Source organism: Pseudochaenichthys georgianus, chromosome 17 (assembly GCF_902827115.2).
Source record: "Pseudochaenichthys georgianus chromosome 17, fPseGeo1.2, whole genome shotgun sequence".
NCBI classification, from domain to species: domain Eukaryota; kingdom Metazoa; phylum Chordata; class Actinopteri; order Perciformes; family Channichthyidae; genus Pseudochaenichthys; species Pseudochaenichthys georgianus.
The window spans coordinates 3,257,655-3,284,277 of NC_047519.1; the positions used below are offsets into that span (position 1 = coordinate 3,257,655).

Genomic DNA, 26,623 nt, shown 5'->3' on the forward strand with positions numbered 1-26,623 from the left:
ACTGTGTCCAGGCCAGAAGCTGTTATCCACTGCTGTGAACACCACGTCAAACCTCAACAAACACCTGCAAAGACAACATGCTAACGTGAAGCTAATAGCTAAGGAGGACCTCCGAATCCAGAGGGAGGATGTCAAGTAAAGTAACGAGTAAACAGCAAACACGCAAAGTTATAAGATGACTTTTATTCTATAAAACGTTTTTAAAATCTACTTTATAGCTTGTAGTAACTCGCGGGAGGCTTCTTTTATTTTATTTGTATTCACAATCATTTGTATTTTTCGTCAGAATGTATTATGGTGCATTATTTACGTCCATTCCCATTGGATAACGGAGGATTTTACACCAGAAGTAAGTATTCTCCTTTCCCCAGTGAGATGATAGTGACATATCAGTGAACCATATTCATGAACAGCTCATAAACAGCTCATAACAAAGTTGATGAACTGTTCATGAAATGGTCATGAACATTAAATGGCACTAGGGCAGTTCATGAACTACTCCTGAACAATTCATGGAATATGGTTTTAGGCAGGTTCATGAACAATTCATGACATGGAGTTTTCAGTGAGTGTGTAGGGATATTCAGTTTTCAACCAAGAACATATCAAGAACTGTTCATAACAACTTCATGAACAGTTCATACCCAGTCACTGAATATAATTCAATGGCTGGCTATGAACTGTTCATGTACATGAACTGTTCATGAACCATCGACTGTGGGTCAATTGGCAACCATAGAAAACAACAATTATGTCAATCACAATGGAACTGTACTCAAATTAACATACAAACATACATGTATACAGGTGGAGCACTACAATTAATCCTATCACTATTTGAAGCAGTTCTTGATACTCAGCTGCACAAAAAAATGTGTTACGGGTCCCAAAAGCTTGTTACATTCAAATAGCTGTACTTTACAAACATCACATTTCTCCATTTAAGTTATCCGTCTGTCACAGTCAATTACTGTATCTCAAGGAGAAATTCAACATAGTCAATATAAATTATTACATTACATTGCATTTAGCTGACGCTTTTATCCAAAGCGACTTACAATAAGTGCGTTCGACCAACAAAATACAAACTTGAAGAAAACAGAATCATATAAGTACATCAGGTTTCATAGAGCTAAAACATTTCAAGTGCTACTCAGCTGGCTTTAGATAAGCCAGCCCTTTATTAGTATATAAGTGCTTTGTTAATAGTTCTATCGCTCGAAGTGGAGTCGAAAGAGATGAGTTTTCAGTCTGCGCCAGAAGGTGTGTAAGCTTTCTGCTGTCCTGATGTCAATGTCAATGGAGCCAGGATAGCAAACCCACGTGTTTTTGCTGATGGGAACTTGGGTCCCCCTCGCAGCGAGGGTGCAGCGAGCCGTTTGGCTGATGCAGAGCGGAGTGCACGTGTTGGGGTGTACGGTTTAACCATGTCCTGGATGTAGGAAGGGCCAGATCCATTCGCAGCACGGTACTTAAGTACCATTGTCTTGAAGTGGATTCTAGCAGTTACCGGAAGCCAGTGGAGGGAGCGGAGGAGCGGAGTGGTGTGGGAAAATGTAGGAAGGTTGAAGACCAGACGAGCAGCTGCATTCTGGATGAGCTGCAGAGGTCGGATGGCACATGCAGGTAGACCAGCAGTTGCAGTAGTCTAGGCGTGAGATGACGAGAGCCTGGACCAGAACCTGCGTGGTTTTCTGGGTCAGCTGGGGACGTATCCTCCTGATGTTGTAAAGCGTGTATCTGCAGCAGCGGGTTGTAGCAGCGATGTTTGCAGTGAAGGACAGGTTGTTATCTATAAACACATAACGCTATCAAATAATACTTTCTATCAATATATCTATCTTTACCAAATATAACATATTATGGAGATCACAAAAATACACTGTCAATGTTAATAAACAAAAAACAAGGCAATGTGCCTGCAAGACTTCACTCAGGTAAACAAAACATATTACCCGTGCGCAGCCAACACACTCTCACTCCCTAAGCGTCCAATAGCGACGTTTGGTCAGTGTCCGTGGCGTGCAGTTGTGACGCTCCTAGGCTCCTTCAGCGTCATAAAGGGACGCAAATAGCTTTCAACTGATTGCAATGTATTCCCATCTGCGGCGGGATTTGACGCTCATGGAAGCACGGCATTCGTTTGTGTCGGCTGCCCTTAAAGGCAATGTGAGCGTCCATTCCCATTGGATAACGGAGAATTGTACACCCGGATGTAAGTATTCCTCTTACTGTCGATTGATTTTACAGTGATATCTGCACTACTCATCGACTAAAAACCACCAGATTATCCTTGTTAATTACACAACATTGATTGGTTTAAATTGTGTTCAATGCTTTTGTATTTTTCCCCTTCGATTTGGAGAAACAAATATTTGTTCTGAGTAAAGGATGGCAGAAGACACTACACTACCCAGAATCCCCAGCTATCGTTTGGACTACACCATGTGCTCTGTTTGACAAACCCCGTGATAGTCCTCAAGCTCTGTGATTGGAGAGTGTGCTCCGAGGGTTAAGCCGATTCTCGAACAGCACTTGAAATGGGATGGAACCACGGCAGACTGTCCAAAACTGGATTTGAACGGGTCCACCGCGTCCCCCCTCCCCCACCCCGTCCCCAGAACTACACATGCTGGCTATTCTGTTTCGCAACATGTTCTCTATGGCACGTCTCTACTGGGAGTTGTAGTTTTAAAAGACGTTTTTGTATTTCCCATAATAAGAAGTTGCCAGTACTAAACTGTGTACATCCCTGGAGGTTTAGGGGACAGGAAACACTCACATTTAAAACATATAATTAATAAATGGGTGAAAATGGCTTGTGCCCATTATGGGCAGCATTAATATATATACCCACACGACAGCTAAGGTCAGAAGAGCTTTATTTAACAGCTCGTCTTATGTTTGTGACCCCTGTCGTTAATTGATTACATTACATTACATTAATTGATAAGCCTGAAACATGCACTTGTCAAGGTTCAGAGGCACATTTTGCAAATATGGCAGTAGCCATCGATCAGCTTAAGATAAGATATACTTTATTGATCCCAAGTTGGAACATGTGCGTTACATCAGCATGTGTAACAGTTAAATATGCAGTTGTGTTTATTTGAAAATCATTTAGTATAATCACACAAATTCTGTGTTTTATATTCAACAATTATGTGTTCTTTATTTATTGATTGTTCAATACCTGACAAGGCCGGAGATGAAATATCTACATAGATCTTATAAGAGTATAATACATTATGTATAATATCAGTTAAAATAAGTGCTTCAACATAGTTAACATTGCTGGAGGTATGCACAAATATTGATAGATGTCTTGTAATGCACTGTTGAGGAACCTGCAACCCAAGTTTTTCATTCAGTGCAGAACTACACCACAGTTGTGTAGGCCTATATGATATGTCAATAAACCTTAGAAAATCTTGAAAGGGATGTGCAAAATAGTCATTATATACAGTCTTTAATTAACTATTAGTAGAGAATAACGAGTAATGAATATACTTTATAGGGATCGTATTCATATCTAATAATAAAAATAATTAAATTCAATAACATGCTTTAACCACCAGGTGTCCCTTTATATCAGCTGTGCACCTTTATGGTGTAAATACAGCCTATCTACCAATTGGATCAAATATAAAAGTGTGCCGAATTAGTGTTGATACTGCAAGGAGACGTATTGTGTGAAAAGAAATGTAAGATGTTGTTTAATGGCTGATATATTTATGATCCACGTCACGTTTTCAGTTCCTCATGTTTGTCTAGAGGTCTTCTCATCAGGGCTCTATAAATAGAGAACTACGGCAGATATGTAATATGTAATGCAGCCGAACCGTGTATTACAATGCCGTTATGTGATGACTTTCAAAGAGAAAAGCAAGCACACTCGGAATAAAGTATTATTATTATTTTTTTAAATGTTTTCGGTCTGTTTCCGGTATTTGTTAATGACGATGTGCTGTGAGATGTGAGACTGGAATTGCACAGGGGGAAATAACGTAGGCTATCTTTAGATGCGGATTTTGTTACTAATATGAAACTAATATGTTTAGGCTGTGGACCAACACTATACATTGACGGGGAAGTGGGTAGCAATAAAGATAACACCATTAAACAGTTACACAACATAACAGAAATAATATCGATAGCAGAGTCCCTAGCAACCACCTTGGTAACAATGAAAACGTCGCGATTTCCTGAAGTAATCTTCCTAATAACTAGCAAACTAAAGATCATGTACATCCACTGCACACATAATCTGAAATAACAACTCATATTTCTCGCATCAAATGACATCAAAACGCATTTTTAAGGCCAAACTAACTTTAAAATAGGCATTTTCCACCGAGAATAAAACGAAGTTCGGCCATGTTTTCTTTTTCTGCAGGGAGAAATTTGAAGATCACGTGACATAGATGCCAGCCATCGGAATGAATGGTGAAAAAAACGGGGTTTGTCAAACAGAGCACATGGTGTAGTCCAAACGATAGCTGGGGATTCTGGGTAGTGTAGTAGTGATTCTGGGTAGTGTAGTGTCTTCTGCCATCCTTTACTCAGAAAAAATATTTGTTTCTCCGAATCGAAGGGGACAAATACAAAAGCATTGCACACAATTTAAACCAATCAATGTTGTGTAATTAACAAGGACAATGTGGTGTTTTTTAGTCGATGAGTAGTGCAGATATCACTGTAAAATCAATCGACAGTAAGAGGAATACTTACTTCCGGGTGTACAATTCTCCGTTATCCAATGGGAATGGACGCTCACATTGCCTTTAAGGGCAGCCGACATAAACGAATGCCGTGCTTCCATGAGCGTCAAATCCCGACGCAGATGGGAATACATTGCAATCAGTTGAAAGCTATTTGCGTCCCTTTATGACGCTGAAGGAGCCTAGGAGCGTCACAATTGGATGCCACGGACACTGACCAAACGTCGCTATTGGACGCTTAGGGAGTGAGAGTGTGTTGGCGCAGCAGCTAACCTGCCTGCGAGCCTTCGCTCAGGTCACATTTACCCAGGCGCGGCTGAAGCCCGCGAAAATGGCATCTATTGTTGCCGACAGTTTAGTATTTTTAAAATACGGTTACTATGTCAAACATGCTCAAAACTTTCTGACACACTCTCCTAAACATCTCCAACATCATATCTAATTCACACAAGTTAACATCGATCATTTTCATCATGTACTGACCTGTAGAAAACAGAAAAGTAAGCAGCAATAATTATACACAGGATCTGGTTGATCGTCTGGATTGCTTCTGAGGAGGGGGCGGAAGTGTCCCCCCTAAGATAACCCAGATGTCACCGCTCACCTGCCAAAGGTTCCACCTTGGCGCTACTTACTCGTACTGCTTCTCAAACAGTACAGATAAACCATAAAATGATATGAATGTCACCAAAATAAATACAGATAATGTTCAGTTTCAAATTCACTATTGTTTTGTTTTAAGATTAAACGTTTTTAAAAATAAAGACATGTTCAAATAGTAGATGAATATTCAAGAGGTCTTTAAAATCATCACACTGATCATCAAAAGTTCATAAAATGCTCATGAATATTCAAAAATATTCTGAACTTGCCACAATCATCCAAAATTCATGAAATGCTCATAGTCATGAAAAGTTCATGAAATGCTCATGCAAACTTTTTGGGGTTTTAATTATAATTTTGTGATTGGCTGGATCATGATAAGTTCATAAATTGCTCATAAAAGTCTGTCATGAGCAAAACAGGAACTTTATATGAATGAACAATGTTCATAAAGATTTCATGAACTGCTCGTTAAAATGGTTCATGAGCATTTTAAGAATTTTGGTTCATGAACATGACAAGTGAACATATAATGAGTTGTTCATGAATGTTTCATGAGTCCTCATGAACAGCTCATAAAGTCATGAACTCCATCTCGCAGGGGTACTGTCGATTGATTTGACAGTGATATCTGCACTACTCATCAACTCAAAAACACCAGATTATCCTTGTTGATTACACAACATTGATTGGTTTAAATTGTGTAATGCTTTTGTAATTTTCCCCTTCGATTCGGAGAAACAAATATTTGTTCAGAGTTTAGGATGGCAGAAGACACTACACTACCCAGAATCCTCAGCTATCGTTTGGGACTACACCATGTGCTTTGCTTAACAAACCCCGTGATTTGTCCTCAAGCTCTGTGATTGGATGTTGGAGTGGCAGTGCGCGAAGTTTACGCCGAGCGTCAAACAGCATTTTGAAATGGAATTAAACCCATCGACGCCACACTATTCAAAACAGGAATCGAACGTCTCCCCCCTGTATCGGTCCTTGTGACAGCGGAGCTGCAGCAGTTGGAGAAGGAGCTCCGTTGTCTGTCCAGCTGCAGGTGGAGAGGATGGGTGGGGTTATCCATCATGGACAACAGCCTGTTCAGTGTCCTCCTCTCCACCACAGCTTCAAAGGGGTCCAGCTTGATGCCGATGACAGACCCAGCTTTCCTGATCAGTTTATTGATCCTGCTGGTGTCACCGGCTCTGATGCTGCCCCCCCCAGCAGACCGCAGCAAAGAAGAGTGCACTGGCCACAACAGACTAGAAGATCTCCAGCATCTTGCTGCACACATGGAAAGATCTCAGCTTCCTCAGAAAATAGAGTCTGCTCATCCCCTTCTTGTACACAGCGTCAGTGTTGATCCTCCAGTTCAGCCCATTGTCTAAGTGCACTCCCATCAGGTACTTGTAGTCCTCCACAACAACAGCCACATCCTCTCCGAGAATGCGGCTGTTGTGCCAGATGGCAGCAGACAGAACAGTTTGTGGCTGGGGTGATGGGGTCTTTTATAATCCTGAGGGCTTTCTTTAAAGGTCACATGTCTTGGCCATTTCCACTGATCATAATTCCATTGTTGAGGTATACTAGAATATATTTACATTGTTCAATGTTCCAAAATCACATTGGTTTCTCATACAGCATCTCTGTATAGTATGTGTATTCAGCAGTATTCACTCTCTCCACTAAACGGCTCGTTGCAGCTCTTGCCCCCCCTCCCTGTGAGCCCAGTGTGCTCCGATTGGTCGGGACCAGTCGGGACGTTATGAATCGCGCTGAGCTCCGTGGAGGTGTGATTTCCTTGTTTAGCGATACACAGCGAAACACAGCCAAACTCACCCTGAGCACACACAAAGTCACAGCCGAATTAAAAACAATAAGTGTGGCTTGATATTGAGTAAGAAAAAGGTTGATAAATGCTGTGAGAATGGGTCTGCAGAGAGAATTTCGCCGCGATCCCAACTGTCTGTTATCAGCCTGCAGCCAGGGAGGAGAAATCAGCAGAGCTGCCTGCACTGAGTGTGTGAGGAAGTCCGTGGATTGGTCAATTTGGACCAATCAGCGGGGGCTTAACGTAACGGCTCCGTGGACGTAACGTAACGGCTCCACGGATTGGTCCATTTCGTTCCGGGGACGACATGACATCATGATGTACCCGGAAGAATCAAATGGACAGTGACGTATCTCCAATGAGGCGTTTTGGGGAGGTATTTTCTGTGTTAGAGTTTTACTCACTACATGGTGTACTTTGAGGGTTTTGACTCTGCAGACCGTTTACATGCATAAAAACCTTCATAACACACAAGGGGACGGGTAATAACCGGAAAAGCATGACATGTCACCTTTAAGGCTAACCTGGTATTTTTACTCCACTACATTTATTTGAGTTACTTTGCAGATTCTGATTAATGATGTGAAATATAAACAACCCTTTAATCAGACTTTAGTTACACCTGAGTACAATTCAGGGAAGGTGAGTATCAAGTGCCAACAATCAGGAGAGATATTTGATAGTTGGTGCTTGAGAAGACTAAACATTTATCTGCAGATCTCTATAAAGTATATTCATTACTCGATATTCTCTACAAATAGTTAATTAAAAACTGTATATAATTGCTATTTTGAACATCCCTTTCAAGATTTTTTAAGATTTATTGACATATGAATAATGAAAATCTTGGGTCACAGGTTCCTCAACAGTGCATTACAAGACATCTATCAATATGTGTGTATACCTCCACTATTAATGCCATATTCTGCACATTTCTTATTCTATCTACATACATAAGAGTATAATTAATGTGTATAATATCAGTTAAAATAAGTGCTTCAACATAGTTAACATTGCAGGAAAGCAATATATTAGACGTTAAGTACTTTGTCAGGCTTAATATTTATCTGTAGATACCCCCAAAGTTTTTTTCTTATTTAAAAGAAGACCTTAACCTAAATTATTCTTTAATGTTTAAATAAAGCCTTAGTAGTTTGTCTGTTTTTCACATCCTCCTATCAGGCACTAAACTGTTTTATTGTAGAGATCACTTACAGTATCTTCTTGATATTTTCTATTCTATATGTATATCATTGACCTTCTACTTTCCCACTATTTTGTATGTACTCTTAATATTTAAATGTTTTCATCAAATATAACACATTACAAAGTGCTTTACAAAAATGAAAGACATTAAGAAAAAGGCATTTTAAACAGTCATTAAAAAGCAACACAATCTACCTGCATTGCAATTACTCTAAACGTGTAATAACGTGCTTTAACCATTAGGAGGTGCGGGTTAAAAAGCTGTCAAGTTTACAGTGTTAACAAAATAAAATATACTGCTGTTTCCGGTTTAGTTTACGACGGAAAAAGCGATGGAAAAAACCCACAGCAACACAGAAAAGATGGTCTTAACATGACCCAGCGGTCTAGTAGTTAATAAAAAAACAATAATATCAAAACTAAATATTACTACTAACTTTATTGTGAAATTAAAACAGAACGGTAAAAGAATAGTTTCCTGTCTATTCTGAGGCCAACTCCGAATTTTTGTTAGGAAAGGACATGCCTGCAAGACAAGACCCTCACATTCTCTGAGGGTCAAGAAGAACATCCAAGAGGAACATTAAAAACTGATGTTATGAGATTCTAAGACCAGTACAGGACATTCACTAAGAAACTACTTTTATTGTGAAAACAAAGATCTGCACACCGAATATTTTTGTAGTCTATCAGGACCATCATTTGTTTGTGATGCTGCCTGCACCTCAGAGAAGGGGTGGTTATAGTCAGGCTTATAAAGTGTGGCGAAAAACATAGTCAGCTGATGGGATGCATCTATTTCCACATCTACACTCCATCAGCTGATTATTTATATTTGCCTCGCTTTATGAGCTTCACATCACTTGTGCTTTGTTCCGCAGAGTTTGCAACGTCACAAATAAATGGGGCCAATCTTCAGTCAGATGTGAATGTGTAATCTAACATTTTCAGTAAGAATAATGGACAAAAGGAGTGCAAATACAAATACAATTTATTGAAATGTGAACCAAAAGTTAATCAAATGTTTTAAATAAAAAGCACATATGGACAGAAGGTGTAAACCCATTAAATGTATAAGTAAACACATGTAGTCAAATAAAGTGACAGACTAGGCCTGTGCAGCTGGTATCAGCTTTGCCCAGCATGGGCTCCTCCATCAGGCCTGGTCCTCCTTCATCAGCCCTGGTCCTCCTCGCTGAGGAAAGACCCTCAGTCATCTCCAAACCAACAGACAGGACGTCCATCACACGGAGGTTTCTCCCTGAAGTCTCTGCAGCCCTCTGGACACCACGCTGTCTCAATCCGTCCACACTGAATATGAGAGGGGAAAATGAAAATAATAAATGCTTTAGACAATAAGAAATATAAAAGTGAACCGTTGAGTTGCTCTTTTTTTTTAGATTGTCAATACTATTACTGTATAACTAATATCTCAGGTTAAGAGGCACCTTCAAATAAAGATTGGTCTTTAAATGCATGTTGTCTTTTGAATTGTTTGTCTAAAGTCAAGGATCTAGAACTGGTACTTAGCTTTAATGATACAGTCTGGTTATTATGCTGTTTGGAGGAGGCCTCACAGGTACGAGCACTAACTAGCTACCATCACATGTACCTTAGCTTGACTTACATGTATTAAACGTATAATTAAGTGATGGCAAAATATAAATAACTAATGCAGGGCTCGACATTAACGACTGCCCGATGGCCCGGGGCCATCTAGTATTTAGCTCGGGCAATGAAGCCTCACCTGCTGGTTGCCCGATCGGGCAATCTATTATGCCAGTATCATGCAGCTCGCGGATCCAGTAATGAGTGACCCGACAGTGAATCGAAACATATCCAGTGGCGTTTTCTCCTTGAGGCCAAGGGAAGCCAGGCTTCCCCTGTTTTTTCGGATTGTAGTTATAATTGTAATAAATAAATAAAAACACTTCGTTTAGTTTCGGAAATTCTTTGTTGTGTGTTGCTGCCGGCCCGTCTCTCCCCCATTCTCATTGAGTATTTTACAAATAGTGCAACAGCGCCCCTCTAGATGTTATGGTGAAACAGTAGATTGCACTCTCTGTTGCGAGAGGAGGCCAGCCGAAATTGGCTTCCCTTGGTGAAAAAAATGGAGGGATTGACCAATCAGATGAGGCCCACGTGATGCCCCTGCCAACCTGTGATTAGTCAGGGCCATGCCAAGGGAAGCCAGAGGCGGCTGGCTTCCTGGACGGCCATCCTGGCCATCTTGGAGCGCTATAGCCATTAGAAGCACTAGTGTTGCATAGTGATGTCATAACACTCTTCAGGAAAGGGGAAAAACCCCAAAAGCATAATAGGGCTACTTTGAAATAATACTTGAGCCAGGCTCTTTTATTGAACACGTGTTTGCTGAATGACAGTAGATGCTGACATTAAGATGGTTATTTAACTGTTTGTTTAGCAAGTTGTGCTGATACAGACACCGGGCCAGGCGGACCAGTTATTTCTGCAGAAACGCAGATCCAAAGAAGACGCACGGCATGTGCTTATATGTGTGAATTTGACCAGAAAGAAATTAAATATGAGACTGATCGGCTGAGGTTTGTGTCAGTACTGACAGTATGTGCTTTAGTCATCAATCAAGATGTATTAGTATCGCCCAATTAAACAAATTACACATGTTCCTCAATAGGCTTTACAGACTGATCAGCATATGCAGCATCAGAAGAAAAAACCCAGTACAAACCAGTTGAAGAAAAATGAATTCTGTATTATTTCAGTGTATTATTTAGTACAACTCTGTGCTGAAAGTAGACATGGATGTTCAACTCAAACCGGTGGATGTTGGCTCAGAATATCTGATGTCTCCCACTCACCTTCACCCTACAGCCCACACACACTCAGATAAATGTCCAGTACACACACACACACACACACACACGCACACACACACACACACACACACACACACACACACACACACACACACACACACACACACACACACACACACACACACACACACACACACACACACACACACACACACACACACACACACACACACACACACACACACACACACACACACACACACACACACACACACACACACACACACACACACACACACACACAGCCCTGTTCAGCTGCCTACATATTTGTTGTTATGCCTTCTCCTCCTCTGCTCTGGAATATGGTCTCAGCTGATGCAGAATCAGTAACTTCAATTAAAGCATTTTACCAGCGGAGTTCCCTGATACTACATTTCTATTTATTTATTAGGTTTTTATTCAACAAGGACCATGCATAAAATATAAAATACATTCATCTCAAAAAGAGAAGATGCCAGATTTTAGCGTATTTATTTGATTTCATTATCTTTGCTTTGTTATGCCTGTTTTTAAATGCCATTTATTAATGTGTTTATGCTGTATTTATTCTTTATGTCTTTTGTTTTTATTTAGTAAAGCACTTTGAATTGTCGCGTACTGAAAGGTACTATATGAATAAAATGTCCTTGCCGTGCCTTCTAGCTGCAGTCCTTGGATACGTACACACTTGACAATCAAAAAACACTTAAAACATGACTTTGTGTCTATCACACTAACAATTATACAACAGATGAAAATACAGATCTATAAAATATAAATACCATTTATACAACTTGAATATTAAAGTTCATTTAAACTGTTGGCACTGATTGCTAAATATCCATGTTCTCTCCCCTTGGCAGAAAGAGTGGAAGTCTGTGCACGTTGTGAGCTCAGCTGGAACAAAGGACAATGCTTTGATAGCCATGGTTTATGCAAAGGCAGCGCACCTCGGTGTAATGTACTGTTGACCTGGAGAAAGGATCTCTCTGCAGACAGTAGTGTGCACAGTGCAGGCTGCACCGGGCTATGTTAGGGTTCTTTGTTTGACATCGTATCATTGATCATCAGAGTCCAACTGAAAAGACTGCAGCCTCCTTCAGTTTGAAGCTCTGGTGGATATTACATGCCATTGCTTTGAGCTGACGCTTTTATCCAAAGCGACGAAGTGCGTTCGACCAAGAAGATAACAACTTGAAGAAAACAGAATCATGAGTACGTCAGGTTTCATAGAGCTAAAACATTTCAAGTGCTACTCAACTGGCTTTAGATAAGCCAGTCCTTTGTTAGTATATAAGTGCTTTGTTAGTAGTTATTTGTTAGTAGTTCTATTGCTCGAAGTGGAGTCGAAAGAGATGGGTCTTCAGTCCGGAAGGTGTGTGAGCTCTCTGCTGTCCTGATGTCAATGGGAGCTCATTCCACCATCTGTTAATTCATTACATTTTATCGGGAGCAACACCCACGGATTCATATGTTTCCGTACTTTCACATGTTCTTCTTCACAGCACCTGGCATCTCTTGTCTTGATGTGTGTGCTTTTGTAAAAACTATAAATTACTTTTAATTTAGCTGATGCTTTTATCTAGAGCGACTTACAATAAGTGCAATAAACCATAAAGATACAAACACAGAACAGCAAGAATCCTGCAAGTATATATGTTGGTCACATTGGCCGTGGTGCAGTGGAAACGGGTTGGTTTCAAGTCTGCGTTGGAAATGTGTTGACTTTCTGCCGTCCTGATGTCAATGTAGAGCTCAATAAATCATTTGAGAGCCAGGAGAGCAAACAGCTGTTACCTGGGTCCAACTAAACGTGAAGCAGAAGCGAGGACGCAGCGAGCCGGTTAGCTGATTGGCTGATTGGCTGATTGGCTGAAGTGTATGGTTTAACCATGTTGTAGATGTAGGAAGGTCTTGATCCATTCACAACACATGAGGCCAGTACCACTTCAATTGTAACGGTAACACATGTAAAAACAAAAGTCATTGCACTGACCAGGTAATGTCAGTTGCACAGCACTACTAATAATATTAGCTAACAATCAATTTGAAAATAATCTTAGCTAACTGTCTTTTTATTATATATCCCTTGCCTAAGTAATGATAGTGACAGGTAGGAAAACAAACTGTGAATGGGGGAGTTTTCCCATGTCTGAACCAAGACACACGTTGCCAATCCAATATGTTGGATCCTGTGTCCCTGTGTTAATTACCAGTTTCACTTTTGATAAACACAAAAAGTTTGTGTTTTTAAAAAAAATCTTCTCTAGTCAGGTGATGGAGTTGAGTGGAAGCCAAACGTGTTCTGCAGCTCACTTTCTCCAAGTCTCACTACAGCTCTGTACTGTAATGCCACCGTCTATCAAACCAGTTTTGATTTGATTTAAATTCCTTGACTGAATAAAGTCTGCCAGCACGATCTGTGTGGTGTGGTTATACATCGGTCACAACATCACTCGTTGTGCTAACCTCTCTGCTGCATTCTCCTCTGTGTGTACTTGTATGCAGGGTGTGTATGCTGTGGGGAATTTCCAGCCGAGTGAGGATCGGTCTAGAAGTCGAGCACCTACCCCGGCCCTCAGAGAGCCCCCCCTCTCCTCCTTACCAAATGTCAGCCAATCAGCACATAGCAACAGCCACCAAGGTAACACCCTGCCTGACAGGTTTCTCTCAGCATTACAGATATATTGTCGGGATGAGTAGAATACAACATATGCCATTAATAATAAATCATAATAAATGAAAGCTAAAGGTTTTATTAACAGTGCAGAAAGAAGAGGAAGCCAATGAGATGAAGGAGGCCAAGTAGAAAAACCTGATGACATGGCGAGTAGCCTAGATCTATTCTGTGGAAGAGGAATATAGGGCAAAGTGCTCAGTCTGCTAGGAAAGACCAGTTGTACAAACAAAAGCCATCAGGAGTGCTACCGCAGAAACATGCTCTACATGTGGATCATAGCAGTCTACATGTCTCCATGAGCTCTTTATGACACCAAAGAACAGACACGTGCACGCATAAGGAACAGGAAGCAGACCATAGCTTGTCAATTGTCTCTTCCTCATATTCAGTTTTTCTTTAAGCACCAGGTTATTTTTTCTTTGCTTTCATTCAGAACAGAGTGGACGTTAGAGGAGAAGCTTGTTTTTGGTCATAACAAAGGCAGAACAGCCCAATTGTTTAAGCTGATCATCTGGGTATACCCTGGATGTTACTGTTGGCAAGTGTTGTACATGTATCTCCATAAGCTTATCTTCCTTATCACGTTACGGCTATCTGACTGAGCGGTGAAACTCCTTCAGAATGTGTAAGAGCGAGAACCCTCGATTGGTGTTCAAGATGAAAAAACTCTGTAAAACATAATAAAATAGCCCTAATAGATAGATAAAAGGTCAATCAAATGTTTTTAATGATGAGAACATTCATTTAAAATAATCCCCTTTTAACCTTGACATTAGGAGTGTGACTCTCCTTGTTCTCCACTTACAGGTCACCACACCCTGGCTCCCAGCCAACCAGAGCCCATCATCACGAGGACATCCTCCCACACTTTGTCCCTCAACCAACCAGAGCACATCCTGACTCGGAGCGCCTCCTACCGAGAGCCGTCTATGAATATGAAGCGAGCCAGTGCTGACGTGGAGGTGATCACCCCGTCCAGCCCCATGGGCCCCACCGACAACATGATGACCTTCAGCAGCAGCACCCTGCCAAGGTCAGCAGATATCCTGTTTAACTGCCACATGCTAATCCATATGTAAAGGCTTTTTTGCTATGTGCCTTATTTTTCAGGGACAGAGGACTTCCTTTTATTTACTAAGTGTTCTTCGACGGACACATTTGTATTAGTGCGAATGCTGTTTAGAGAGGCATTTTTCAGATGTTTACATTGGAGGGGATGGAGCAGCTCGTTAACTGTAGAGTGCTTTGATCTCAAAACAGAGTGCAGGACAGCTCAAAATTCTCCCCCAAAAATGTTTTAAACTTGCCATACTTCCCAAACCCTACACTCCTCAGACATATTTTTTCATGAAAAACGTAGGAAAACCTCTCCTAGGTTGGAAAATAAGAAAACATTAAGAAAACATATTAAACAAAATGCCTCTTGAGGGCATGAAGAGAGAAAAAGTCCAGCTAGCTCCCAATTGTTTCCCTTGTTAAATTGTTCCGGATCTTTCTTCAGAGCAGAGAGAAGTACACTTTAGACAAACTGCTCCCATCTCCACATTGTACACACAAAACCCCCAAAAATACATATATCAGTTCATTGGGGTTCCCTGATGCTCACGGTCTGCTCATTTTTTGATGAGAGCCATAGTTTTTGAACAGGTGGCAAAATTGTCAGATATAATCCTCAATGCATTCTTATGGGACTCAGTGCTGCATTTGGTTGTCATGGTGTTGCTGCGCAGATTGGAGCCACACACACGTGAGTGACATCATCAGAGCATTCTCTCTCTCACACACACTCTCTCTCTCTCTCTCTCTCTCACACACACACACACACACACACACACACACTCTATCTCTCTCTCTCTCTGACACACATACACAGACACACACACTCTCTCTGAAACAAAGACACACACTCTCTCTTTCTCACACACACACACACACACACACACACACACACACACACACACACACACACACACACACACACCGATGATGAATGATCAAGAGAAGAGAGAGAGGGCGATCAAGAGAAGAGAGAGAGAGTAATGTAACCTCCTAATGTAATGTAAAATGTTCAAAAAGTGCTCAAACTTCACATGTGTGCTAACAGTCCAGCCATGAAGATATCTACGGGACAGTTTTGAGATGTATTCAAATTATGTTGCCATGGCAACACAATGCTCACCATGAAACACGGTTTTCTCATAGCTTCAGTGAAAATACTCGAAATGGCCCAAAACTTCACAGGTTTGGTAACGATGCAGCCATCAACACATCTAAGCGTATTATGGGGTGTCATCAAATGCCATTGCCATGGCGACAGATAATTCACCATCAAGTTAGTTCAAAAGTTTACAGTCAAAATATTCTGCTGCTTTCCCAAGCCTTTTTACTTTCTTTTCTCATCTTAATACAAATTCATTCACTACTACTTACATCTGATATTTAACTCCTTCAGCCTATTTTCAGCTGCATAACCCATTCAACTATTACATTATTCAGCTATTTCAGGACATCAAGGCTATACATGTTGTTGTTTATACCTTTTTTAAACCTTTTCCTTTAAATATTAAGCTTTTTCTACATTTTTTTAGCTAAAAGCAGCTACCATTCAGCTAATAACACATTCAGATTTTTCTGCATTTTCAGCTAAATTCAGCCATAAATGTTCACAGTTTACAGCATTCGCACGCATTTTCTGCAGGAAATGCATTTTCTAGTTCTTCCCCTTATTAGTGCGAATGCTGTTTACAGCATTCCACTATAGTACTTCAAAACTTTATTCTTCCCCTTAAACTTAAACTTATTTCAGCCAATACTTTGGCACTCCATAACTTCAGTTTATGTTCAGCTACAGAAACCATTCAAATATTAAACTATTCAGCCTGTTCAGGAATCGATGGGAAACCTTCAACTTTTTCAAAATATTTCATACTTTTTGAAATATCCAGCTTTTTAAAGTCTTTTTTTTACATTGAAGTCAATGGGAAGAGCCTTCAAATCAGCCAATACTTTAGCTCTCCATAACTTCAGCTTACTTTCAGCTACAGAAACCATTCAAATATTAAACTATTCAGCCTTTTCAGCAATTGATAAGAAACCTTCAACTTTTTCAAAAATATTTCATACTTTTTGAAATATTCAGCTTTTTAAACTATTTGTTTAACATTGAAGTCAATGGGAGATGCCTTCAAATCCTGTTTTCCTACACTTTGCGCCAAATGCATCTCCTTCCACATAATTTCAGCCAGACCCTTCATTCCAACTTTCAAATGACCACAAGACCTTCAGCTATTCAAACTTGACTTTTACTTTTGATATCTTTTAAACATTCTGAGATATTGAATTTAGTTTGGAGCTTGGTAGAGAGGCATTTTTCAGATTTTTACATTAGAGTGGATGGGAGCAGCTCGTTAACTCTAGAGTGCTTTGATCTCAAAACAGAGTGCAGGACAGCTCAAAATTCTCCCCCAAAAATGTTTTAAACTTGCCATACTTCCCAAACCCTATACTCCTCAGACATATTTTTTCATGGAAAACGTAGGAAAACCTCTCCTAGGTTGGAAAATAAAAATAAAATAAGAAAAAATATTAGACAAAATGCCTCTTGAGGGCATGAAGTGACAAAAACGTTCAATATTCCTCCATTGAAGCCCATTGTAATTTCAGGCAGATATTTCCTCACAGTAGCACCTTTAGTTACACTGCCAAAAAGGCCACATTATTAACCAGAAACGACACACAAATTACACTTCAGATACTCAACTTCGTCAAAATGTCAATGTCATAAAATGTCGTTGCCATGGCGACAGACCACTCGCCATAAAATATGATGTCACTATAACTCCTATGCAAATGTTCAAAGAGTGCTCAAACTTCACATGTGTGCTAACAGTCCAGCCGTGAAGACATCTCCAGGACAGTTTTGAGATTTCTTCAAATGCCGTTGCCATGGCAACACAATGCTCACCATGAAACACGGTTTTCTCATAACTTCAGTGAAAATACTCGAAATGGCCCAAAACTTCACAGGTTTGGTAACAATGCAGCCATCAACACATCTAAGCGTATTATGGGGTGTCATCAAATGCCGTTGCCATGGCGACAGATCATTCACCATCAAGTTAGTTCAAAAGTTTGCAGTTCAAATATTCTTTTGCTTTCCCAAGCCTTTTTACATTCTTTTCTCATCTTAATACAAATTCATTCACTACTACTTATATCTGATATTTAACTCCTTCAGCCTATTTTCAGCTGCAGAAACCATTCAACTATTACATTATTCAGCTATTTCAGGACATCAAGGCTATACATGTTGTTGTTTATACCTTTTTTTAAACCTTTTCTTTGAAATATTAAGCTTTTTCTGCATTTGTTTTGCTAAAAGCAGCTACCATTCAGCTAATAACATATACTTTTTCTGCATTTTCAGCTAAATTCAGCCATAAATGTTCACAGTTTACAGCATTCGCACGCATTTTCTGCAGGAAATGCATTTTCTAGTTATTATTATTATTCTGCCGGTATTTTGGCCCTCTTCTCCTCACGCATTGAACATCGCAGAAACTCCGTTCAAACATCAAAACGTTCAGCTCGGTCGGGAATCGATGGCTATTACTTTTCTCATTCATAACTTTCATAATTCCAGAGATACATCCCATAATAAATCTAATTTTTAACATTGAAGGTAATGGAGGAATTCTTCAACTTCAACAAATCTTCATGCAACTTCAACTGCTAACAGTACTTTCACTCAGAAACCTCATTCCAACTTTCAAATGTTACAAATCTTTCTGACATTATTCGTGTGAAACAACTTTTAAATCTGATTCTTACTTTTAGAGATATGTTCAAAAAGTGCACACACTTCACAAGTGTGCTAACAGTCCAGCCTTGAAGACATCTTCGGGACAGTTTTGAGATTTCTTCAATTGCCGTTACCATGGCAACAAAATGCTCGCCTGGAAACACGGTTTTCTCATAACTTCAGTGAAAATACTCCAAACAGCCCAAGGCTTCACAGGTTTGGTAACAATGCAGCCATCAATGCATCTAAGCGTATTTTGGGGTGTCATCAAATGCCGTTGCCATGGTGACAGATCATTCGCCATCAACTTAGTTCAGAAGTTTGCAGTTCAAATATTCTGCTACTTTTCCAAGCCTTTTTACTTTCTTTTCTTCTCTCATCACACATTCAAGCCCCCAGTGTTCATGTATCATTTCAATCTAAATTCTTCACTTTCTTCTTACACATTTCATTTCAATCTAAATTATTCACTTTCTTCTTACACATTTCACTTTAATCGCAAGTTCTGATCGCTCAGTGACAGAGGTTGCGCTAGACTTTTTCGCTGACGGACAGGATCGTAACATTTCCGTCAAAATCCATTATTACCCGTCGGTCTGTACACAACTGACAGGGGGGGGCGGAAGAGCACGCTCGTGAACTGTCAACGGGGGGGGGGGGGATTAGCGCCGGTGTTATGCCGTGTTGTGCATGCCCACTTCACCTCGCGGGAGCGCGCCACAGCGTAAATCATAAACTCCCAGACATTTCAATGATTTGTACGGCATAGTTAGGTCTGGAAACAACATAAGGGCATAACACCGGAGCCCTGCTGTGGGGAAACGTTGGCGCTGTTCTGAGTTTGTTCTAATCCGTCGGACGGACTGCTTTCAGATGTTTCCGTCATTGTCAAAAGAATTCCGTCATAGACGGAATATATTCGGTTAACGCGACCGTGATGATACTTATATTTCTAGAATATGTGGAATCTCAGCTTGTTAGCTAAGCTTGTTTGTGGATATCCGATAAGTATATCGATTGATTTCAGTGGCGAACCGTGTCTATCACAACTGGACCTTCTGTATTGTTTGGTCACCATTTCCACAGCCCCACCTAAAATATTTTCCACCAGCCACCACTGATGGTATTCTATGTAAAGGTCTCCTATTATACTCTTTTTCATCAATATATTATAGCTCTCAGATATAAAACATGTCTCTGAAGTGTTCGGCTCGAAATACCAAACAGATCATTGTAGCATCCCATAATCCCCTCTGTTTCAGCCCTGTTTCAAAAGTGCTGATTCTCTGAAGGTTTCCCATTTATATAATCCCCCTCCTCGACCTATCCTCTCGTCTTAGTCCCGCAAACCTTCATCCCGATCTAGATCCCTCCGCTTCGCGTCGGTCTCCTGATCAGCCTGTCGGTGTTCTTTTCCCCATAATGACCGCGTCGCTGCAAATTATCCCGCTTATTACATGGCCACATTCTCAACAAAGTAACGACATGACTCCCAATATTAATTGAAATGCTTTTATGGATTTAGAAAATGATTTTATTGATTTAAAAAATAGTTGTATGTATTGATTTAAATTGACATGCATCCGCTAAGAAAAATAGTCCGTTGTTACTGTTTGAACTAACGTAGCAACGGCAGGAACTGCTTCAATAGTGTTTTTGAGGAGCTTTTTGATCACAGATTTGAAAACATCGCTGCTTGCTTTAAAAGTAGCACAATTCATTATGTCAAACCTTGGAAAGTATCTAGATATCCCTGCCCCAGCGCCATATAGATAGAAGAGTTACGACAACGGAAGTCCAAAAACGGTTATCGTCACGTGGTTCATGTAGACGAGGATCGTTCCCCGGAAGTTCATGGCGGGCAATGTGAATGCATTGATAACAAGAGATAGAACTACGATTTTTGGTAATTATTAGTGAATAAAGGTTTTGATTTGCAATATTTATACAACAAATCGATATGTGTATGTATTTACATCAATATGTTTTAAAAAATAAAATAGAATTTGCTAATATTAAGTGATAATATTAGGATTAGTGTGAACAACTAGTTTACATGTTACTAACAGTGCCTTGGTTAAAGAGCCTGTTGCTGTTTATTTATAACTTTGAATTCTTTCAAACCAATATTATCTTCTTAAACTTGTATGGTAGTCAGGAGCATCACTTTCTAATGTTTATTGATATATTTAGCGGGAGGGGATCTAAAGTAATGCTTTAAAATTCAGATTAGATTAATGTCTACCATTTTCTTAAATTCATGGTCGTTTCAGTACTCCCCTGGTAATTGAGGACACAAGTTATCTAAATGACTAATGTCATCTTTATGGTTTTCAGAAAGGACAGGAGACCGACAGGTGACTATCAAAGGACTAGCAGCAGCAGCAGGACTAGCAGCATATGATGATGTTAAATGTGTTGTTTTAGGAACATCCATTGCAAATACATGGAATTCAATAAACATTGAATAGCATATCATGCAGTTTGTTGGTGCATTTTCCTCTGTGTTGTCCTGGTTTGCTGTGCTGCCTCCTAGTCGCCACCATGGTTTGCTGTGCTGCCTGGGGATGCTCAAATCGCTCAGAGAAAGGAGTACGAATGTACGGCTTCCCCACTGACACAGAGCGGAGGAAAAAATGGCTGGCTCAAGTCAGCAGGATCAATTTCACGACCAACAGCAAAAAAATATGTGATGTAATTATATACAAACACTGCATTTGCACTTTTTCACAAAACGAAAACCACACCATTGGGAAAGCTTGATGTTTTGTTTAATACAAAAAAACAGGGAAAGGCTTGAAAAACACTGAGAGTTGAGACTCAGGGTGCAGGGTGAGGGTCTCAGTGCAGGTATTCAGGCTCCATTGAATCCCCCTCTGGTTCTTGTGCTGAAAGAGGGAGTAACAGACAGGAGAAAGGGTTATACACACCTATATAGCACACCTATTGGATAGGAAATTGCCTTGGGGAGATAAGGTGTTTACTTATATAAAACAGTAGTATTAAACTTACCTTGTGTTTTCACTCTCACTTAAGTCCCTCTCCCTTTGCCATCAATCGAAAATCAGCTGAGCTGCAACATTATACAGACAGGTAATAATCAACATAATCACAAGGACACAATATGGCTCTGCTAAAAACACTCACTCTTACACGCACCAAAGTTATATTTATCTAATATTTAACTCCCTCCCCCCCCGCAGACAATCCAGTTTAGAAGCCCCTCTTCTCTAATTCAACAACGTTGGACGAAATGACATTAAGAGAACGGAATTTACAATTAAAAGGCTGTTCAACGTGTGTTGCTAACTTGATTCGGTATGCTAGCTTAATCTGTTATCTGTAAACATTCCCTAAATCTACTAATTTAGGGATAATCCACTGACATCCTTTAATACACATGTTAATTAGAATCAGATGTACTGATAATATCCGCAATATAAATCTTTAAACTTCTTCTTACCTTTAAAGGTCCGTCACGAACGGTCTATTATGCTGCAACTCTACAGCTCTGCTAGCCTTGGCGCTAACTTCCGGGGAACGATTGAGAGGCTCCACGATCCGCCATTGCTGTAAAAAAGTGGTCCATTGGAGTGAACGGAGATGACGTAACTCTCAGTCTATATGGCGCTGCCCTGCCCTAATGCCAAAGTAACTGGCAACTCCCCTCTCCTGCAGGGGGGCGTGGTCAGCTGCAGCTCACAGAATCAGCCCCTTGCAAAAACAGGGCTGGAAAGAACAAATAGAGCGAAATGAGGCATGGCTAAAATGCAGGATCTGTTTGGTATTTTGAAAAAATATATATATTTATATACTTTATATAGGTATGGCCCTACCATATATGTTTCAAATATAGCATGATAGGTCCACTTTAAGTACAGACAAAATTAGCTTGCTGCTTATTGTTCCATAATTAAAGCAACTACACTTTACGCAGCCCGGGAATATTGTAGAGGTCTATAGGCAGGACAGACATGGCTTTTTATGACAGTTTATTCTGGAAGCATCGAATATAGAAAAATATGAAGTAGCCTCAGAATTACATGAAGGTGTTATGAAATACCTTATTTCATATTAAAAAAGCTATTTTAATCAATTTACTTGCTCTATGAAGCGACTGTATATGGCGGCAAATCTCTGTCATAAATCGCGAGGGCATATGAGGTCCACACGAGCACAAGTCAAGCAGCCGCGGACGTATATTATTTTCGCGAGCACTAAAACGGCACTCGCACGAGAGCAATATTGATGCATGTGATGCATGTGCAGGCTTCAATATTGCTCTCGCGCGAGTGCCGTTCAGTGCTCGCGAAAATAATATACGTCCGCGGCTGCTTGACTTGTGCTCGCGTGGATCTCATATGCCCTCGCGATTTATGACAGAGATTTGCCGCCATAACCGTAGCTGTCAGATCAATATTTTGTGGCATGGAAACACAAGGTGGTTGCTCTGACGCTGCGTCGATGCTTTCGTTATGCGGAAGTGGGCGTGGTTAAATCTCAACTGGGTGGAAAAATCATGGATGTATAATAAGAACTGGATACAGCGTGGGAGGCGGGGCCTCATTCATTCCTACGAGAGTTGCTCATTGGCGCATGATGATAAAATGGCCCAACTTTTGAGAGAGTGAAACGTCACAGATTACCCGTCATGCCTGAGAAGTACCCGTATGTGTGCTCATAGCGCATGCGCAACTTTAACCACGCCCCCCAAAAGGCTCGTTCACATCAAGCACGTCAATTTGCGTACACGTAACAGCACCGCGCGTTCTGGATTGTTGTGATGGATTTTATATTAACGAATAACGAGGCGGCTGCGGCAGTTAGCAGATAGCAGCTAGCAGCTAGCTAGTGTAACGTCCGAGCCATTAGTAATTATGCTAATGTAACATTAATCGGTATGTACTACAATATTACGCTGATGTAACATGATCTAGTGATGGTTTTGTTCAGCATTGCCAGCTTCACTGTTGAGCTTTATGTTGTGCCCAGCATTCTCCTGTGCTCTGAAATCAAAATGTGGATAAGCATAAAACAACACTAAAATAAACACTACAATACAACTTGTTATTTGACACACACAAGGTTGTTCATTTGTGTGTATAAATATACAACACAGACTATATATATATATATATATACACACATACATATATATACAAGTATAATTAATACAACTGTTAATTTGATTAGAGCTTTGACACATATATATTTATTAGGGCTGTCAAACCATTAAAATGTTTAATCAGATTAATCACAGTTTAAAAATTATGATTAATCACCATTCGAACTATGTCCAAAATATGCCATTTATTTATGTATATTGTTGTGGGAATGGAAAGATAAATGAAATAAGGCGGATATATCCATTTAACATACAGTATCTATGTTTATTATAACATTTTTCTGCGTGTCAAAATGAAAGACAACCCACACACCTATCAATCATCAAACCGTGGGGTCTTAATTCATTACGTGTTGATTTCTATCAACGGGGGAGTACTTCAGGAAAGTCGACAGAGGGGGGGGGCTAGTGTAGTACTTCGTGACCACAGAGTGTGAACGTTGTGATCAGCTGTTTTAGCGCAGTTCTCCAGTGAAGGGGGGGGTCCCCCTCCGCAGCCGGTTGGCGTAGTTTTGGCACAGTTCCGTTGTACAGACCGACGTTAACAGCAGCCCTGTCTGTGCACACGGAGACCGACTCTGTCGTCCGGTGATCTAACCGCCTTCTGGAAAAGCTTCACAAGTACGTCGGTACGCAAATGCGCTTTGTGACACAAGTGACGGTACGCATTTCAGATTACATAACCTGCGTACCAGTTATGTGCCCCCCTGTACCAGAGCAAAAGTATTCTCCGTCGGGACTTCCTGCAACAACACCACGCCGTTATCAAAGATGTTCTATTGAGAAGACGATCACTACGTGACAAAAGTTTTCAAAACCGTGGCTACTGAAATCAAACTAACTGCTGTCTGTGCAATTTACTCCGCGCGAGTTGGCAGACTTTATTTTGCTTACTTTAACATCATTTTTCATGGTGGGGCTAAGCCATTTCTTGGTATGGGTGTAGCCTACCCCAGCCATACCCTGGCGCTGCCACTGGTGGCATGTATGGGGCAGGCCATTCTGCACATGCGTTAAATGCGTTAAATATTTTAACGCAATTAATTCAAAAAATTAATTACCGCCGTTAACGCGATAATTTTGACAGCACTAATATTTATATATCTATAAGTATGAAGACTTCCTCGGGCGATATATCATATGGTATAGCTAATTAATCTGGGTCAAAACGTGTTGTGCCCACATGCAAAGGTTGTAAACTCTGGCTTATCCCTGCGTGGTATTATAGTGATAGCAAACAGCAACATTCAACTCCTTTAATGGTATATTGCAAGTGCAATAAGAAGCTACAGGGACGTTAATCTACGTCGGTAATATTCACTTTATTTAATACAAGATTTAATCATACAGCCCATGTAGTATAATATTTTACAAACGATGAATTACAGCAAACATGTGCAATATATCCATTATTACAGCTCCGTGGGATGGCAGTAAGGCGATATGGGTCCGTTGTTATTGTGCATCCATGGGTAAAGATAAACGCATGTAGTGCTGAACACGTCACATGAACGTGCTGGGCGACGCGGTCCCGTGGGTTAGATGCGCATTCATAATGCAGAGGGAAATAACTCTCAGAATAACGTTATTAGCACATTTTTACAACTTGAGGAACGAATGTTTTTAATAAGGGCTATACAAGTGTTCATACTGGGTAGTTTATTTAGTTTTTAAAAAATTATCCAACGATTTACAGACCACTTTTTCCCAATGTAAGTCAATGGGAAAAAGTGTTTCCGGGCCTGGCAACCAAACGGAAGTGTAGTACCGCCGTTTGGCCACCACGAATATTTTCATCTGAGTCCGGCGCATTTCCTGGTGGCTTGGGAAAAATGGGCAGGAGGGATTTCATCATGACTGTCATTCTGCCACACTGCAGGTCCCACTTTACACATTGGACAGCCACTTAGGCACAAGTGCTAACTACTCTAGAAAGAAGCTTTGCTAATTGACAACATCCTGCTGTGGAACTCACATGGTTGTGGTTAGCATACTGCTATGATGCTTCAATTTAATAGCTATGCTGCGATTGTTTTCTGTATTATTGATCATGAAGTTTGTTTGCCCCTTTCTCTAGGTCTCACGGAGGCTCCTCATTGGAGGAGGGTCGCAATCCACGTCGTCACGCCGCCATCCACGCATCAATGGATTCAACCAGATCCAAACAGCTGCTCAGCCAATGGAAGAATAAAAATGACAACAGGAAGCTGTCCCTGCAGGTAATGGATGGAATCAGACCTTGCACCTCCTCCTCTCCTCAGAGAAATATGGAGCTGCGCTGCTCCTCTGAGCCTTCTGCCATGGGCCTGGAGGCGGAGCTCCGCGCTGGAACACACCTGCCTTCACTTATCAGCTGTCAGGAGACGGAGCTGCGTGCTGGGGGCCACATCCCAGCTCAGTACATGAAACTAGCGGCAAGCTCTGTTCCTATGACCAATCATAATCACCTGCAACATAACGGCAGCACAGGAATGGCTGGTGGGGCCAGAGTGTCTATCCAATCCCGGCCTGGATCCTCGCAGCTGGTTCACATTCCTGAGGAGGAAAACGTCATGAACAGAGATCAGGAGAGTGAGTCAGAGGACAGCATGATGGACGGTGGGGGGTCAGTGAGAGAGAAGTGGATGAGAGTGGCCGAGAAGACCACCATCCCCTGCAGGCCGCTCAGTGCTGGAGGACAGCCTCGTCTTATGCAGGTTCATCATTCTTCTTTTCACCAATTTTACCTCTTGTTATCTGTCTTTCTGCCTGCACCAGCAGATAGAATATCAAAAACAGTCAACTTTATTTTCAATTCCTCTGTGTGACAGAGATATAGAAATGCT

General features: G+C 40.7%; 1 protein-coding gene across 1 annotated transcript in view; it reads left to right on the top strand.

The window, feature by feature from the left end:
- plppr4a (phospholipid phosphatase related 4a) overlaps positions 1 to 26,623 on the top strand; it is an 82,998-nt gene that overhangs the window by 44,804 nt on the left and 11,571 nt on the right. The window contains exons 7-9 of the mRNA XM_034105188.2: positions 13,701 to 13,836; positions 14,680 to 14,905; positions 25,876 to 26,494. Coding sequence (XP_033961079.1) covers positions 13,701 to 13,836; positions 14,680 to 14,905; positions 25,876 to 26,494 — 981 coding nt within the window. The remainder of the gene's footprint in view (positions 1 to 13,700; positions 13,837 to 14,679; positions 14,906 to 25,875; positions 26,495 to 26,623) is intronic.